The sequence below is a fragment of the Delphinus delphis genome, chromosome 12, assembly GCF_949987515.2.
Source record: "Delphinus delphis chromosome 12, mDelDel1.2, whole genome shotgun sequence".
NCBI classification, from domain to species: domain Eukaryota; kingdom Metazoa; phylum Chordata; class Mammalia; order Artiodactyla; family Delphinidae; genus Delphinus; species Delphinus delphis.
The window spans coordinates 37,368,951-37,388,908 of record NC_082694.2 but is presented as its reverse complement, the minus strand read 5'-3'; the positions used below and the strand labels follow the sequence as shown (position 1 = coordinate 37,388,908).

Genomic DNA, 19,958 nt, shown 5'->3' with positions numbered 1-19,958 from the left:
ATTTTATGTGTACTTATATATATGTGTATATATGTCATATATGTATTTTTTTATTCTGTAGCTTATCACTTTGGTTTGGGTTAGGTGAGGGTCATTGAACTTTTAAACTGACATTTTTGCCTCTCTTTGATTTAGATGGAATAGTGTACTTTGTTTTTGCATTTCAAATGAATAAAAATTTAAAAATTTTATCCATGAGAATGTTTGTGTGCCTGCATTATCCTTATTTCAGTTATGGCAAATAGATTTATCCAAATTTGTTGACCCAAAATAAAATCTTACAGGCCTTCAGTAATTTTTACTTTCAGCTTCTATTAATAATATATTTGTATTGTTTTCTATCATTTGTTTGATTTCTATAGAATAACTTTAAAAGTTATGAATTTTATAGGGAACCTTCAATGAGAATTTTAAAATCATGATACAAATGAGAAATTTTATTCTGAATATTTTTTTTTTCCTGGGAAGAAACAGTTTCATGTACACTTAGGTACAATCTCTGTATTCTCTAAACCACCATTTTGTGTGAATATTTTTATTTATTTATTTATTTTTGGCTGCGTTGGGTCTTCATTGCTGCACGCAGGCTTTTTCTATTACTCCTTGTTGCAGTGCATGGGCTTCTCATTGCGATGGCTTCTCTTGTTGCGAAGCACAGGCTCTAGGTGCGCAGGCTTCAGTAGTTGTGGCTCACAGGCTCAGTAGTTGTGGCACACGGGCTTAGTTGCTCCGCGGCATATGGTATCTTCCCAGACCACGGCTTGAACCCACGTCCTCTGCATTGGCAGCCGGATTCTTAACCATTGCACCATCAGGGAAGTCCCTGTGAATATGTTTTTAATGGTAGCCTCAATTTCTTTTTTTAGAAGTGCAGATATTCTTTTTTTTAGTGTCACCAGATATTCTGATTTTTCATTCAATTTATTTATAAATGATAAGTGTTGTAAGACTGGCCTTATTGCTGTGCTATTAATCATACCATTGGGATCCCCATTTTGCTTATAGTGCTATGCAGTGTCAGCTGGAATGCATTGTCTCATTCCAGTGTATATACAATCTCTTTTTACCTTTTCCTACACACATTATACATTCCATACTTGCAAACCACCTTCCATTGTGTATTGGATCTCTAGTTTACTTTCTGCCACGCTTACCTACTGGATTTTCAGTGGTTAGCTATAAAGATATATATAATCTTATATATATCGTATAAATAACGTATAATATTTTAAACACACACACAAAGACAAACATGCACTTTAATTCTGCTAAAATGCATTAGAGTATTTCGACAGGTGTTAAGAAATGTGTAACATTTTAACTATTGAAAAGAATTCCTGTTCATTGTAAACCTGAAGTCAGTGAATGGAAAGAAAGTGGAAACCTATTCTTAAGAAAACCTGAGCTGTATGGGAGATCAATTTTTACTTTTCCCCTTCCCGAATAGTAATCCTTTTATCTAAGGTTAACAATACATATATAAACATTGAGTTAACCCACTCAGCATTACTGGTGAGTGGTAGTATAGATAGAGATTTCATTTAGCCGGGAAATAAAATGAATGGCACCTGTTTAGCATCACACAGGAGCCTGGCACTGTGTAAAGGGGTAATGAATATCCCACTGCATAACCCCAGGACCTGAAGTACCAAGATCCAACCACAGTTCCAGACTTAGCTTCTTTTCATAGCAGTGCTGTCCTTCTAGTCACTGTCTGGAGAGTCATCTGCCTCACTCTTCCTCTCCTCAGTATCCCTCCCCCAACAACCCAATATCCAGTTTGTTTTCAAGTCATACCCACTTCCAGTTCTTTTATGATAGGTTAAAGCTCTCCATACTACTTACCTGGAGGTTATAACAGTCTCCAACTTGGATTTCCTGCCTCCAGCCTTTGTGTGCTAGAGTCCAACATCTTACTCAGCAATCTCGCATGAAGGATGCTGTCACGTGGCTCCAGGGATTGCACTCCCATGTGCAATCCCTGGACCATTTTTTCTTTCACATATGAAGGCATATCAGAATGTAAGCAAGAGTGGTATTTTAGGACTAATACTGGAGCTACTCTAATTTATATAAAAAAAAACCATAAGCTTCAGCGCTTATATTACTAGTAATTATTTTATACATATTTCACAACTGATTACCATGAAACACTGTGGTAAGAAACTGCTTATATAGACTGCTGTCTGTTAAACAGCACATTGCTGATCATGTTTGAACACAAATGTCTCTCCGTTCCTACCAAGTAAAATCTAAACTTCCTATCCTACCCTTCAATGCTCTCTGCAGTTTTACCTTTCAAGTCTTACCTCCCGTTATTTCCCTTTAAGTATGCTTGAGCAAAATAGAGCTATACCATTCTTTGAACATAACCTACCCTTTCCTGCTCTCATGCCTGTAGTGCCCTTCCCTCAATTGTACTTTTTGAAATCCTGTACATTTCTGAAGACCCAATTTAAAGGTTACTGCTTCCAAAAAATAATTCCTGGTGCTACTGGCAAAGAATAATCTTTCCTCCCTGAATTTGCTCTATACCTTATTTTTACCCCATAACACTTAACTGTCCTACATGGTATTTTAGTCATTTGAATGTATAACTTTAAGGTGGAATAAATGTCTTATACAACTTGGTATCTCTTCAACATCTAGCAGTGTTTTGTAAATTGCAGATCTGGCATATAGTAGAAGTTTCTTGAATAAATAAATGAATGAATGTTTAACTTTTTGTTTTCACTCTATATTAATTCTGGTCAGTAGTAACCAATAAAGGCTGGTTGCAGCAACAAAGTACTGTACTCTAAGAACTATTGGTAGTAAACTATCTCTGATAAGAGGAAGTGTTCTGAACACTTACTTGGCACTCAGGAAATACCTGTTAATTCATTTCCCTTTACTACAAAATTATTTAGAGAAGAATTTTTGAGGATAATGAAGATGAAGGTGCTGACTTTTATGAAATTAGTCAAGTAGTTGTACTAAGCACAGTTGATTAGAAAAGCTCTGTCAAATGATTGTACTTAAATAATATAGCCAAGTATAATACCTTAGCGATTTGAAAGCATTTAGCAGTGCTTTTCCCCTGGGGGCATTTCTCATTCTTTTTCTCTGTGTTGTATTGTTCTAAACGGCTTACATAGTACATAGGAAGTCTTCAATAAATGTAAACTATTATTAATATTAATGCTCATAGTAAATATTTACTTGGGAAGCCTAAAATCAAACACAAAGCTCTACAGGGAAAAGGACAAATATTGAAGGTTTAAGCCAAAGCTATAGAATTTAGTATTTCTCAATTGTAATAACCTTTGGAACACCTCATTATTAATAAAAGTTGCCCTATGAAAAATAAACTGTTGAATAGTAGGGATATTCTTCAACTCCCAGGGCTAGACAGATATTTCTCCAAAAGGTACATTGCCTGTCAACAGCAGAATTTAAAGCTTAACTTCTAATATACAAGTCAAGTTATTGCTATGACTTTTTAAATGTATAATATTCAAAATTACTTAACCAATTTTATCACTAGGGTTTAAAACGGAAAAATATGTAATAGAAATCTTTTTTAAAATGATACCATTAATTAATTATGACCTAAGACGTTTTACTAGGTGTATAAAAAAATAGTGTGATTACCTTATTCCCATGTATTTAATTTTGAATAACAGGTCTTTCTACCAGCTTTATGTCTTCCAAGATGTACTGTCTTAATTGTTTCTGAACTTTCTTTTGCATAAAGGTACTGTCTATTCTCGTCTCAATCTTGTCTCTTAATTCATCCATAATGCTTTCGATAATATTTCACTAATAGCACAAAAGCATTCAAGTCTTCATGCAAATGATTTAAATATAGCTACAAGTTTATAAAGAATGAGTTGTTTCTTTATACATTTATATCTAATAAATGATAAAAATGTAAAATTTAGAAATGTTATTTGATGACTTTGTTACCAAACCAACTTTTTTTTTTTAATATTTTTATTTGTTTGTTTGTTTGTTTTTGGCTGTGTTGGGTCTTCATTGCTGTGTGCGTGCTTTCTCCAGTTGCAGCGAGCGGGGGCTACTCTTTGTTGCGGTGCGCGGGCTTCTCATCGTGGTGGCTTCTCTTGTTGCTGAGCATGGGCTCTAGGCGTGCGGGCTTCAGTAGTTGTGGCACGCAGGCTCAGTAGTGTTGTGGCACGCAGGCTCAGTAGTGTTGTGGCTTATGGGCTCTAGAGTGCAGGCTCAGTAGTTGTGGCGCACGGGCTTAGTTGCTCCACGGCATGTGGGATCTTCCCGGACCAGAGCTTGAACCCGTGTCCTCTGCACTGGTAGGCGGATTCTTAGCCACTGTGCCACCAGGGAAGTCCCCCAACTTTATTTTTGTATACTGTTATTAGAGATTACCAGTAGATTACATTTTTAAACATAGGGATTCAAGGACCTCAGTGATTCAGAGACAGCATGTGACAAATTGTCAAAATTTTTGCATCTGCTTTGGTGTGACAATTCATCTTTGACATATGAATGTAAAATATAAATGTTAATCCAGTAGTGAAAAAGTAGCTTAAAACTGATTTCTTAACTTGCTCATCTGTGTCAGACCTGAATTTGAACTGTCATTACAATACTAATGTTTTTCCTTAGTGTTTCTAACAAATGATATAAAATAGAAATAATATACTAACATTATTGCTACATTTTCCTACAGATGAAAATGATAAAGTTGAGATAGATACTAATGAGGAGATTTCCGAAGGCTTTGTTGTAGGAGGTGGAGATGAACTTACTAACTTAGAAAATGACCTTGATACTCCCGGTAATTTCAGATTATAAATACTTTGTGTCCTGCTGCATGGCAAACTCTTATATTTTTATTGTAACTGTTTATTAACTATTAAAACTGTTATGTTTTTATTATTATCTCATTAATAATGATAATAAGTTCTTTTAGTAGTTTTATTACATCTTACGCCCTCACAAATCATTTAGCTAAATCCACTTTCCATCAATTTTATGTTATTATTTTGTTTTAGGCTTAATGTTAAAATTAGCAATAAAATTGAAATAGCAAATTTTAGTTTTTCTCTTATTACTAAGATTCACTTTTATATTTTATGTTATATGGGACAATTTGTAGACATTTTATGATTGGTTCCCTTCTCAGCCTAAATATTTTGTTGTAATGTTGTAAGGTATAGATGTAGTACCTATGGAATGCTTCAAATGTAAATCTAAACCATGGATCAGATTTTCTGATTTGGTTTGGAATTGATAGTCTTAGTGGTAATATTATTTTATAAATTTTGTGCTTACCTTAAATATTTAAATATTACTACTAATAAATTATTTTATACATACTTAATAACTAATCACAATAAAACTCTTTGAAAACTGCTTATATAGATTACTATTAAATTCATCTCATATTGTATATCAATAAATATTATACCGATAATCACATTTGCAATTGAACTTCTGAGTTATTGTATAAAATATAAAGATACTTGCTGATGGTTAAGTAGATGAGTGTTCCATATACACTACCTTTATAAGTCAGCAGCAGGTAGCTTTGTATATGTGAGAGGTTCCATAAATACTTATTGAATTGAATTCTTATAGCAATAAAAAGTCTTTGGCAATCTTTTTAAACTTAAAGGTAAGAAAGTGAAATCCCTAATATTTATCTTTTCCTGTAAAAAGCTACAGGGAGGGAGAGCAGGTATTCTTCCCAGCCCTGGCATGTCTTTGCAATGCTAACTTGCTTTGTTTCTTTGCTATTTGAAATCATGCTGTTACTTCTCCAAGAAACAATCAAACATGGTCTTCCTAACTATAGACAGCACCCAAAAAAATCTGTGTCTTTTGTCAGTAGCTCCTTCATGGTCTAGTATTAAATAATACTTTTACTAGATACAGGTCAGTATATTTATAATTGTACAAGTCCAGGAGAATGCTGATATTTAAGGAAACTTAAAAAAAAATTAACCCCAAATTAAAACTGCGTTTTACTTATTTCTATTTAAAATACTTTAGAACTTGGATAAGTTTGATTTTTCTTTTTGAAAAAAATTTTTGTTGTTGCTTACCCACCCTCTCACCACAACCACCATCAAAGTCTTTAGTAGAAACCAGTATCATCTCTTTACCACGGAGGGCATCCAGAAGTACAGAATTAAAGCCTTAACATTTGATTCATGGAAGTATAAAATCAGTGACAATAAGTGGTACATATTTCCTGATTTAACAGTAGATTAAGAAGGCAGGAGAAATTAGCCCTTTCTTGGGTAAGGTAAAGAGAATTTTCTAGTTTTAATTATAGCAACTTTGTGGGGTATTTTAATGTATTTAAAGGTTGGTTAATATTAGGCCTAACATTAGGCTTGATTCTTGTCCTTCTTAAAAACACTCTTCCTACTTTTTGTATACCTAAAAAGAAAACACATCTCAGTCCTCCTGTTTTTGGAGTTAAGTAATATATTGTTTACAACTCTCCAGCATGCCAATAAGTGTTGGCGAGTGCATAGGACAGACTTTCCAATTCAGACTATGGTTTATTTCATGGCAGTAAGAAATAGGAATGCAAACTGGAATCTGGAAGCATGTAGCATACATTATGGTTTTTTATCCTGGCTTTATTTTCCTCAAAATTCTTTTTTTTAATATGTATATAAAAGTCATAATTTTTTAATAATAAGTTGTTTAATCTTTATCTTGATTTGACCATAGTTCATCAGATATTGTTTAAAAGAGAAGCCTGGCAATATAAACTGACCAATTTGCATGAAAGTAATGATAATAGCATTTATTAAGAGTCTTATAATTAGAAAACTTATTAATCTTTATGAAAAATATCATTCATCAAATGGTTGGCATGTCTTTTATAATCATTTTATTAAAGAGTTGCTTTGAGTGAATGTTTAAATAGAATTATTTGTTTCCATTCTCTTCTGAGCTATTTTATTAAATAAAGATTAATTTACTTGCTAAAAATAATTTGAAATTGTTTATTTTTAAAGTTATAGCTATTTTGTATTTATTTTAAATTTCTATCCATATTTCACACATTCCAAAATGTGATAATCTTTATTGTACTTCTGCCCTCTAATTAGAAGGTATTTGTAAACATATACCCTGTTTCAATGCTGGGTATATATGTATACCCATAAACATTGGAACACTGGATTCTAACAGTGTATACATGACTGTCTAAGATCATCTTAAGAACTTAATATGGCATTATATGTCTAAATTTAATATACTAGAAGAATTAAAACAATAAAGTAATATAATTTTTAATCAAATGTGTTACCTCTTTTAAATACCTACTTTGTAATACCTTGTTTTATTATGTACAACCTATACAGTTGCTAATATAAATATGTACATCAAATATGGGCTTAAGTTTTCAGGTAAGCATAGCTGCTATTAACTATAGAATAACTAAATAGTCTTTAGGCATGTTGACTATATTCTTTAAGGGAACTGATTTTGGGGAAAAGTACATATACATGCATGTGTATCATACACACACACACACACACACACACACATACACACACACCCCGGAATATATGCTAAGAGACTAGATTTTATTTATTCCCACCACAAAAAAGAAATGATAATTTTGTGACATGATAGAAGTGTTAACTAATGCTGTGGTGGTAATCATATTGCAATATATAAATGTATCAAATCAACACATTGTACATCTTCAACTTACACAAGGTTACATATCAATTATGTCTCAATTTTTAAAAAGGGAATATAGTCAATATCCCTAAAGACTACTTAGTTATATTATAGTTATATGGTATGCAGTATAGTTTATGTATACATACATACATATATATATAAAGAGTTCTCTTTTTTAATATAGTAATATTTTTATGAAGTCCTTTAAATTGATAGCCTACACATCTAAATGCATCTCATACAGTTATTCATAGTATTTGCATATTTAACAGAACAAAACACTAAGTTGGTGGACTTGAAGCTGAAGAAACTCCTAGACACTCAGCCACAGGTGGCAAATTCACCTTCCAGCGCTGCTCACAAAGCTATAACTGAAAGTTCAGAGCAAGACATTAAGGTAAATCTTACTTGTTTAAAATATTTGACTTAGTATCTGTGTATTCTAATTTCCACTGGCACTTCATAATCCTAAAGTCAGTTTCTTACCAAATTCTTCACATTAAGATTAAGATATACAAATTTTTATTAAATAGCCAATAAATTAAATACCAGTATGGTAATCAGTATTCAGATACTGTTTTTCAGATAAACTACTACTTTAAGTTGATATGTCAGTAAAAGTAAAAACTATTCTTGACTTCTGTATGCATTTGTATTTTGCTAACGAGAATATTGCTAAGAGAATTCTAGCATATTCTATCATCTTCAGCCTTTGACCTGTTAAGATAAATTAATTCCTGAAGATGGTATGTGATTGAATATAAATTTTTAAGATACTTGCATGTGCTTTGTGCCAATATAAATCTTACCTTGTGTAAGATTTTAGCCAAAATGCAACATTATAAGATGATGATGATAATGACGATGATTTGTAGTATTTATATTATCCCCACTCAAGCCATCCCCCCTTTTCCTTGCACTGTATCATTAATATTTCTCTAGCTTTAGGGCATTTCTAGTCTTGTATAACTTTTTCACCCACCTGCGGACTATGGGGACTGCCCTGCTGACTGAAAGGATTTCCTTCCCCTGACACAGAGATGCTTTGAAGTCCCAAAACAATGACTTTCATTGCTTTTCCCTTATACTGTTGGTTTCTATAAATTGGTGATGAAAGTGTGTGGCAGCACCAGAGGACTTTTGGTCACTGTCTTTGAACAAAAGGAAGCCTGGATCAGGTCTGATTTTTTGCGTTCAATTTAGCTTTCTGCACTGGATTTAATGCAGAATGAAGCTGGACTAAGAATAATACAATGGATTGAAAAGGCTAACTGAATTAGTGGGTTTAGAGGAATACATTTGTAAAGTGGCAGAAGTCCCTAGTCATAAAAAGGTTTCTTAAGATGGGATTTGCTGGCTAATCGCACTGATATTTTAGCATGTTGCCAGCCCTCAAAAAATTTAGCCGTGTTTGTTTATTTTGGTAAAGACTTGAGTTTTAGACTATTGGGCAGTTATTATGGTAACAGTAGAATACACACTTTTCTTAAACAAACAAACAAATAAATAAAAGCCCTAATTGTTTCTATCCTAGCTACATAGCTAGCATATTAATAGCATGATACTAATAATAAATATATAACTTAAAAAAATAAGACAGAGGTATTTTCGTTCTCAAGGTTTAATTATCTAAATAGATGCAGTTGTTTTTGCTTTCCAAAAAGCTCTTAAATGTAGTTATTTTCAAACTTATTCCAACAAAATGTGTGCTTTAAACAGCTTGTCTTTGTATGGATCTTTTTAGTTCAGATTTTTTAAATGGTGCTTATAAAGAACATATAGAGTCCATCTGTTCTCTTGAAGCTTTCAGCATTGATTTAGGGTTTTATTTTTTTAATAAAATGCAGTTTACACGTTTATAAATGAGGCATTCTGTGTTTGTGGAAAAGGATAAACTGTTACCTTCCCTTGAGGATTCTGTATCCCAGGCCTCCTTGAGGCTAGAGAATAGGCCATTGGAGGACTCCCTCATTACTGATTGTCTCAATGCAGAGGAAGGGCAAAGTCTTGGTAGCTTTTGATAACCAGTTTCAGCATTCAGCAGGCTTAGCTATTAGTCATGCATCTTAGCCTTTCCCTATTTACTTTCAAAACACTTAATAAAAATAATAAAGATTAGGTATAAAATGAAATATTTGTTTGGTACACAGCACCACGGTATCTGCGGCTTCCACACACTGCAGTGGTTCAGTCTTCTGGGATATTTCTTGTTGATAGAACCATTTGAATTTGTTACCAGTATTAACATAGGAAGCTCTGGAAAAGATAATTGTAGTTTCCTTAGCTGTAAAGGGCTTACTTACAAATCTGGCTTTGGAAAGTTATAGCTGATGAAATGCAGTTCAGTGGGGTAGTGTTATAATCCTACCTTTTAGCCTTCATCCAGCATTAGTGGTTTATCTCAATGGGCATAAAATTAGAAACTAGTTCTTCTTGTCATACAAGTCTGTGGGACTGTACAAACAGATGGGGCAGAATAGTGGGGCTGGGGTGGTGGGGCGGTGGTAGACAGAGGCAATGTGGCTTTTAAATGATACATATCAGAAGAAGACATGGGAGTTCGCAGTATCTAATGAATCACAGTTATCAAGAATGATCCTCCGTTTAAACCATGTCTCCCAAAGGTTTCAGTTACAGGCAACAGACCTTGCCGTTGAGCTATTTAGAACATCTCTTTATAGTCCTTTTTTCTTTCAAAACGTTTCTAAGTTGGCATTATCTTAAATCAGTAAAACTTGTTTTACTAATGTGTAATTTCACATTTATAAGATCAGGACTCTCTTACCACATTTGTTTCACTTTTAGAATGGCACAGAAGATCTCCGGACTGAGCGATTACAAAAAGCAACAGAACGATTTAGAAATCCTGTTGTGTTTAGCAAGGATTCTACAGTAAGAAAAACTCAACTTCAGTCTTTCAGTCAATATGTTGAGAATAGACCAGGTAGGAACACTTTTTTACATGTTTTCCCATCTTATGATTTAACAATATTTATATATGTGTATATATATATATATATATATATAGAAGCTGATAATGTAAATCCACATTTCAATACACAAATATCAAGCTTTATAATAATTTTACATGTCTTTCCCTTTTTTTAAGAGATGAAAAGGCAGAGATCAATACAGGAAGATACAAAGAAAGGAAATGAGGAGAAGGCAGCAATAACTGAAACTCAGAGGAAGCCATCAGAAGATGAAGTGCTTAATGTATATTAATTTTTTGTGTGGTTTCATGATTGCTGATAATTCCAAACTGTATGTGGAAATAGTGCCTTTATTTGTTAAAATGAGATGTTAGGTTTTTTAAGATGTCAATCTCCAGTGCATTCAAAGCAGAGTGAGAGGGGTGCACTGTTGAATTAGTCTGCAGTGTGGTGATAATTGTCAGATAAAAAAAATGAATTTTTCAGAGTTCCACAGCCCCAGCTTCCTTGAGACATTTCCATCAGGGCACTTCCCATAAAGAGATTCCAGTATTGATCTACTGGGAGGATTTTAATTATTACAATAGCAGATACCGCAGAGCTGCAGTTAGAGGGAAAAGTCACATGAGACCTGCTAGAATTTCTCAGCCAACCCATTTTGTTGGCTTGGGTTAATGGGTGTTCAACCTTTCCATTATCCAGATCAGCCGTGAATTACTAGCTGAATGATGTTTGCATTAATATAATATATATGGTAATTTCTTCACTTAATTAACGGGGAGGTTCAGCTCAGTAGGGGTATGGGCTGATCATGTGTAAAATTGATTTGTGAGGGAAATATTTGATAGACCGCAGGGAGAAAGCTGCTTTTGATGGACAGCTGCGGGACAGAAGCAGGAAGAACAAGTTTTAACTTGAATTTTTGTCTGGAAGCATTGCTCTCTTTAATGGTGCTACTTTTTTTTATTATTATTATCTCCAGTTTGTGTAAATATTTTCTTTGTTTTTACTCTTAAAATTGTCTGTTATGGATTTTAGAATCCTTGCAAATGTAGTCAGAGTTACAAACTACATTTTAGAGCTGTAAAAACTTCTCATTTTTAAGTTCTCGTTTTAAAGTTGTTTTACTAAAACCTGGCACGTCTTAATACATAGAAGAGCTAAGTGGTATATCCTGATGAAATATTTGGTATAATTTATAAGATACAGAATATTTGAGTATACTATATACTCACACTAAAGAAATCTGAGTATAAACTTTGTTACTATTTTTAACTGAACCAATCAGTACAAGCAATGAAGTTTACGTGTTGCTTATCACTTCTGTTTTCTTATATCTTTGTTACTTTTACTATGTTTGTTTTGTCCTTCTGGATGGAAATGAGAATAGTCCTTTTTGAAAATGCTCTGCTGTCTGACAGGTAGATGCAAAAAGCATTCACCAGATTCCAGATTTTAAACCTACCATTAGCATTTATTCTGTTGTTATAGTTTTTTTATTTCATAGTGAGATGGAAGAATATCCTCTTTGTATGAATCTTTTAAAAATACAGTAACTTATTTTATCAGTCTATCCTGAGACATTATCAGTTTCATGATTTTTTAAAATATTTCAGCTTAAGTTTGTCAACTACCATAGTCAGTTTAACAATAAGCTGGTTTAAATTGAGTTCATGTGTGAGTACAGTTTACTGGTTCCAAAGATAAATAAGTTATACATATGGTTAGACAGGTTTGTTCATTATGAGAATTCCAAAATATCCTCGTAAATAACGTAATTCTTGATTTTGTTTCTTGTTTAAGGAGTAACGAAAGATAATTCCTCATGGCTTCTTAGAGATTAATATGCTTCTAGGTAGGGAAGGGATTTGACACAAGAACGTTGTTCACATTTATTTCTCTGAATACATATTGTAAGTGCTGATATTAGTAGTGGTAGTGGTGAGAGTAATCACTTAAGCAGTTCTTTAGTATTTCTCAGCTACTTAGGAAACTAACCCCTAGAAATGCCACAAGACAAACAAGCATTCCAAAGGAAGCTATAATTAATCAGTTTGGTACTATACCATGAATAACCCTGCCCCCTAATGATTTCAATTTGTAATAGGAAAATAAAAAGTAAGCCTATATTGGTACTTTATAATAGAACTGCTACTTCAAATAAAACTTCTAAGGATAATTTTTTTTAACATGCTTGGTTGTAAAAAGTAAAATTTCAGTTGAAATCCAAATTTGGTTAAATGGAAGATTAACCAAATCAGTGTACTGGTGGCATTAGATCCAGCGTAGCAAGGTTTGAAACCACCTGTCAAGTTAGAATTCGCAGCTACAATAATTAGTAATACATCAACAGAATGACATGTTAAAGTACAGAAGCCAGCTGGAGGGGAAACTGGAGATATTAGAAACTTCTCTTTTATCATTTTTTAAAAATACTTTAAATAGTATAGTTACTATGAAAAGAAGAAATGTATCTTTTTAATTTTATATTTTTGTAAGAACAAATCTGATTTTTTTCAGGATAGATTCTTTATGAAGCAATTCCTTAGTTAAATTCCATTTTTATATATTACACTTTTGAATTAAAGATGTCATTGGTGTTTGTTTTGACAGTCACCAAGGGAAAATTATCTTCTATCCTTGTCCATGCTTAATCACTCTGACTCAACTCTAAGGAGAATTTTTTTCTTACTTAGTGTTAACTTTTTAAATCTGGCAAATCTGGGTGTTAAATTATAAATATAATACTAAACAGCCAAGATTTTCTCTATTTACAAAAGTTTTGCAATATATGTAATACATATGAAAATTTTTTGAATCACAGGGCGTTGCTTTTAGTTACTAAGAGTGATACTAAGGGCGTATTTGGTTCTCTAGGTAAGTGCTTTACTAAGTGTTTGTAGAAAGGAAAAATGCAACTTACAAGTGATTTTTTTTTCTTTCCTGTTTGTTCTCGTTAACAGAAAGGGTTCAAAGACACCAGTCAGTATGTTGTAGGAGAATTGGCAGCACTAGAGAATGAGCAAAAGCAAATTGACACCCGTGCCGCGCTGGTGGAGAAGCGCCTTCGCTATCTCATGGACACAGGTACGGTGCCCAATTACACTGTAAACAGTTTTGGCAAATTGAGCGTTCACAAACTCTTATAGAGTTTTGGAAGTGTGAATCTTTGAAGCCTGAATGTTCAGCAGAACTGCCTTGAAAATAAAAAGGCTGCGATTTGCAGCCACCTCTCTGGGCCCTGGTGATAAGAGTGCCTTCATGGGAAGTGATAACTCGCCCTGATACCGTGTGAGCCAGCACTATTGAACAGTGTGCTCATCCATGCAGGGTTGGAATACACATCTGTGCCTCATTGATATGCCACTGCTTAAAAAAAAAGTAAGATCTTCACTGTTCTACTGATTCATTGGGAAAAAAAAAAGATTTGGCCAGCTAAAGCCATGTACTGCATGAAACAGAGCACTATGCATAGGGGACATCTCCACGGACTAGATCACTGAAATTTGAGAATACTATCTGGTTACTGATGCTCCACAAGTTTTTTTCAAGAGAACTGGTTTTTAAAAGTCTGTAATACTTTGTGTCACAGTTGCATTTGAAAGGATTAAGGTATATAGGAAGGTTTGTAAAAATGGTTTAGAGCAGCAAGTTAGCTCCTAACCAGAGGGTAGATTGGCATTTAATGCTGACTGCCAATAGTGATTGAATAGATCTAAGTGTACAGTAAGCTATTGGAAAAAAAAAAAAAAAAAAAAAAACTGTATGTGTGTATATTTTAAAGAAATATATTTCTTTAAAATATATGTCTATACATATATGTTTCTTTAAAATCCTGCTCCTACAAAAGGGGTAAAAATGGGAAATAAATTCAAATCATTCATGCCAAATTAAAAGTACACTATATTAAGTAAAAAAATGTCAAAATGTAAGTGGAAAATCTGTTCCTTTAATCTAATTAATTGCTTTAATTTTATGGCAGTGTTAAAGTAGATTAGTAAAGTAGATTAGTAAATTAGTAGTAGATTAGGATTGGAAAGCTTTCTTGAACTTTTTCTTCTCTATTTGCCAAAGATGTATTTATAATTAAAGAACTCCTCCAGAAATAAGCATTTATATGGGACATTTGAAAATTGCCTACCTTAGTGAAATCAGAACATACTAGAATGTGAAGAGACCTTTGGCTTTATCTGGCCGGATTGGTTTCAAGCTGTGTTCTGTGGAGACTTTAGGGCTTCTTCACAGACACCTTGGGGCTGGTAGGACAATAAGGGAGCAAGCAGATAGACGTCTGGGTTTCTTACCTTACTTCAAACAGAGTAGCTCTGAGTTTATTTATATGAAATAGCGGGCTTCTTGGATGAGCTCATTTAAAGAAAAGGTTCTACTGGTTAAAATTTAAAACGAAACAAAAAAAGGTTTTTTTTTTATTTTTTGAAAACTATTACCTAAACTTCTCGTTATACAGAGGAGACAGAGGCACAGGAAAAGCTCAGTGCCACACAGATCAGTAAGTGGCTGACCTTCAGCTAGCATGCAAGTCACCAGAACCCTATTATACCATACCCTATGATACCTGCTATGCCAGATTACCTAGAACATGTTTATCATTGCCCTAACAAGTTACATGTATGCTCATTCATATACATAGACTTTTGTGTGGATATGCCATAAACCAACACATGGCTTCACACTTGCATTTTTCCTTTGGTCTCTGAAGGGTTTTGAAAATATTATGTTAACTATATTAAAAATGTAAATGCTAGGTAGTGAAATTTCTGTAATACATTTTTAAATTATTTCCTTTATATATTTTAAGGAGACTTTTTTTTTTTTAAATTCTTTCAAGTAGAGCACCTTTCCTCTCTGTGTTGGATAAATTAGATGTTACTATAAAAGAGCCTTGTGTCACAAGAGAAAAAGCTAGAAATTCTGTTTCCTTTCCTTCTTTCACACTTGGGGCCTGATTTATTGAGGGTTCTAACCAAAATAGACTCAAGTTCTCCTCCCCATACTACATATTACCAGTGAAGCTTTATAGTGGCCCCAACTAGAGATCATTTATCATCTGAAAGACAGTCACGGACTACAGATTGATTCTAGAATCTCTTCAGGGCTTTATATTCCATACTACACAGGACAGAATCTAGTCTAGACTGGATCTGCTAGACTTGGTTCCCCAACTTGATAAATGCCGAGTATCCCCCTGGATCGTATTGAACCTTCTCCAGCTCAAATAATCGTCTCCCAAGATTTGCCTAAAGCCTGGGTAACAACTGAAGTGAAAGATAAGGTGTTAGGAAGGAAAAGCATATATTTATTCATCCTTTTCCTTTTTGGGGTTCCCATACTTCCAACTTTTCATTTATTATAGAAGCTAGTACCTTTTCTCTGGTATCTTAGAGTTTTTGTGTAGTTTCTGAATCTCAGCCTTACAATTAAGCAGAGCAGATAGTATCATATTCTTTACATGATAAAACTGAGCCTCAGATTGGGAAAATGGCTCATATAAGATGGCCTAATTACTAACGGCTGAGTTAGGGCTTGTACCCAAGTTTTTAGGTTTTCTATCTCTTGAGACAGTTCTCTTTTCCCACTACGTCTTTTTTTATAGCAAAAGCATACTTTATCAGCTATTTCAATTTTTATATACTTGTAGGTACTGACTATATACAATTTTTAATTGTATTGATTTGAAATTCATGTATAAAAGTAACCATTTTAAAATGTAGAATTCAGTAGCATTTACTACATTCACAGTATTGTACAATCACCACCACTATTTCCAGAGTTTTTCATCACCCTAAACAGAAACTCTGTACTCATTAATTCCTCATTTTCTCCTCTCATGGTCCCCTAGGACTCGCTAATCTACTTTCTGTCTCTCTGAAATTGTTTTATTCTAGATATTTCATATAAGTGAAATCAAACAATAGTTATCCTTTTGTATCTGGCTTCTTTCACTTATTATAATATTCTCAAGGTTCAACCATATTGTAATGTACCACTACTTTATTCCTTGTTGTGGTTAAGTAATATTTCATTGTATGTGTATGCCACATTTTGTGGAGTCATTCATCCATTGATGGACACTTGGGTTGTTTACACCTTCTGGCTACTATGAACATGGTCTAAAAGCATCTCTTTGAATCCCTGTTTTCAGCTTTGGGGGTTATATACCTAGAATTGGAATTACTGGGTCATATGGTAATTCTCTATTTTGTATTAAGGAATTGTACTCAATTTTAAATGGGTGTGAAGTTTATTTAGAAGTTGATTTGTGGAATTGAAGAATACATTTTCCAAAAGAAGCACTGTTATAAGCATCCACAGGCCAGACAAACCCACAAAAATCTATTAATTTAAAATGTAACTAAAATAATACTAATAGTTACATTAGACCTGAGTCCTAGGTTCCCAGGGTTTGAGCAGCTCTAGATTTTAAGCACCAATCCCTTTAACACTGAAGCTCTTGCATCTTGAGAGAGGATAGTAGGGACTGGATGGTGGCCTAGACTTCTGGGCATTTCTCCTGGCATGTTGGGAGAAGACTCTAGCAAGAAAGTAGCAAAGGATTGTAAGAGAGAGCCTCAGTGGGTCCTGCAGCAAGTGGATCCCTGGGGAGGTACCAGGGATGAGAATGGCAATGACAGGGGAAGGGCTGGAAAGATCCCAACATTCATTTAGGGGAGAGGCATCTGTGTCAGAGTCAGCTCAGCTGTGGAGATTTATATGACTGGTCCCTTCTGAAACTGAGTAATCCTAAATCAGTGGTAGTTTGAATATTAAATAACAATACTGTGTGTGAGAGAGAGGGCACGTGAGTATCTTCTGCCATCCTGTCTTAGGATCTATAATATCCTCATGCAAATACTAGAGAACTTTTTTCCATCAGTTCTGAATGTTTTGTGGGTTTTGTTTTTGTTTTTCTTTTGTAATTGTTGCAGAGGAGGAATTTTTAAATTTCTAGCACCTGAAGTTTGTAACAATTACTTCTTTGGGGACACTAAAGCTTATTAGTTAGAAACATGCATGTGTTCCAGGCTGACGTTTTGTATGTAAGTATAGGGCTAATGAATCTGTACCAGCAATGTTGTTACCCTTGCAAAAATGGAGTTTATAATGGAAATGTTGATGGGCCCTTTTACTAAAGTGCTGCAAATAGTGTTACTATAATGAATGGTGTTTCTTTTCCATTCCTGATCTGTTTTCATTTGATGGTTATCAAACTTTCTTACTGTAGAACTGTAGTGTTTAAAACTAATGATTTGTGGGTTTTTTTAAGTGACAATATTTTATTTATATTTTGAGTGTAAACATTAAACATTCTGAGGGGAAAATTGCAATAAAATTGCATTTTCTGGCTTTATAACCTTTAAATACTGAATAAAATGATCATGATAACCTTCTTAAGTTCCTGGGCCACAAATACTGATTCCATAGCTTTTTGTAGACTAACCACTACAAAAACTTAGCAAATGACCATTTAAAAATATTAAATATACTCAGGGAAAAAAGAATGAAAAGAAATAACTTTCCTATACATTCCTCAGAACGTCTCTTTACCTCAACCTTTGAAGAGTCAAATGTGGTAAACGTTAAAGCTGCTTTAAAGCAGGGAATTGGGCCCACAAAAAAAAGAAAAGTAAAATTTTTGACTTGTTACTGGAAACCTTTCTCTTTGAATCTCCAGAATTACCCATTATCTTTACCTAGAGATAACAATAATGGTCAATATTTATTACATGCTTCTTGTATGTCTGGCTTTATGGAAAATGCTTGACATACATTATTTCCTTGTCTCTCACAATGGCCCTATGAGATAGGTTCCATTTAATAACTGGGACTGTTAATGATCACATTTTTTAGTGAGGAAACTGAGGCTTAGATAAGGAAGTAGCTTGCCCAGTTCACATAGTTCTCAGGTGGTGGTACCAGGAGTCAAACCCAGTCTGAGGGCTCTGGAGCCCAGCTTCCAGACACCACATAACATGGTCTCTCCTTCATCTCTCATCTTAGAGGTGAACTTCTGGTTTCCCTGGGGTCTTATTACTAATTCTTTGTACCTTTTTATCACCATTTCATGATTTATAATTAGTAACTCAGAAGAAACAGATCAATATTCATTTAGCTTATGAAAAAAGTCACTTAACCAACCCATTTGGCCCATTAGAGCCCTAGCACACTCATGTTCCTCTTAATATTATTTCTCTTCTCTGGTCATCAGCATGTAATATACATGAAAATCAGGCTGTAAAACATCCTCATTTGGAATAATTAAAGAGATAAAAACAAGCTTCTCTTCAGAAGAAACATCTAGCTCTTTGTTAATCTCTATAAGGCTCTGAAACTTGAGCATTATAGCCTTCAGAGAGTAGTTTTCAATCTAGGATCAGCTACTAATGAATACCTGAAGATGGTTTTCTGAGGTATGTTAAAAGTAAAACTAACTAAAACCTTAAGTGACTGCCTTCTAAAATAATGTAATTATTTTTATATTAGCAGCTTACAATCTGTGACACTGGATATGTATGTACATTTCCTATGTTAAAGCCTCTTAGTTTTACTCTTAAAAAATGTGATATACATCTATTTCAATATGAAAATGTAATCACAGCTATTTAAAAAAAAAAGGGACAGTTTATCGGTACATTACAAGAGCTTATAGAAAATTAGTGCTTCAGTGGCATGAATACTGGTTCAATGTCACGCCTCTTGATTAGAGTCTAAATACTTAAAATTATTAGATTTCCAGAGGGTTTTATACCTATGTTCCTGAAGTACTTTATATGATCATAAAAGATTTGCTCTGTGAATGAGGAAGAAAACGGGCATGTGCAGAAGGTGTAAAAAAGAAAAGGCATTTGTGTGATCAAAGTATAGAGTAATATAATTCCAATCTCACTGATTTATTTTCCCTTCATAATGACCAACATTAAATGATTACAAAAACAGAGCTATCTTGTTATGATAACAATGTACCTTCTATGCTTCTGTGTATTCTATGAATTAAACAGATGGATTTTTGGATGCTGTGACTCCTAGATACTGAGTTAAATACAAACTTCAAAATACAACTCAAGTATTAAAAATCTTCCTAAGGGTCTTGTAACTATCTCATACTATGTGTATCTCTTCCTGGTTCTTTTATCTGTATTTTCTCATTTCTACCCCCCAAAAAACTTGCATTCTGAACTTTATTGCAATTATACATTTGGTCTTCATTTTTAAAATGTTTTTAATGATTAGACACAGGCTTATAAGTTCAGTTAGATATAAATTTAGTTAGTTATTAAATAGGCACTATTCACTATTTGAGGCCCTGTAGATATCAGATAATGAACATGTTTATAG

General features: G+C 33.7%; 1 protein-coding gene across 10 annotated transcripts in view; it reads left to right on the top strand.

The window, feature by feature from the left end:
• The window catches only part of EHBP1 (EH domain binding protein 1), a 491,141-nt gene that overhangs the window by 431,815 nt on the left and 39,368 nt on the right, over positions 1-19,958 (top strand). For 9 of the 10 annotated variants that reach the window (XM_060026505.1, XM_060026507.1, XM_060026508.1 and 6 more), the window contains 5 exons: positions 4,688-4,795; positions 7,944-8,068; positions 10,477-10,615; positions 10,781-10,887; positions 13,568-13,691. In XM_060026505.1, the coding sequence (XP_059882488.1) occupies positions 4,688-4,795; positions 7,944-8,068; positions 10,477-10,615; positions 10,781-10,887; positions 13,568-13,691 (603 nt within the window). The remainder of the gene's footprint in view (positions 1-4,687; positions 4,796-7,943; positions 8,069-10,476; positions 10,616-10,780; positions 10,888-13,567; positions 13,692-19,958) is intronic. The other variant, XM_060026512.1, reaches the window with a different exon arrangement.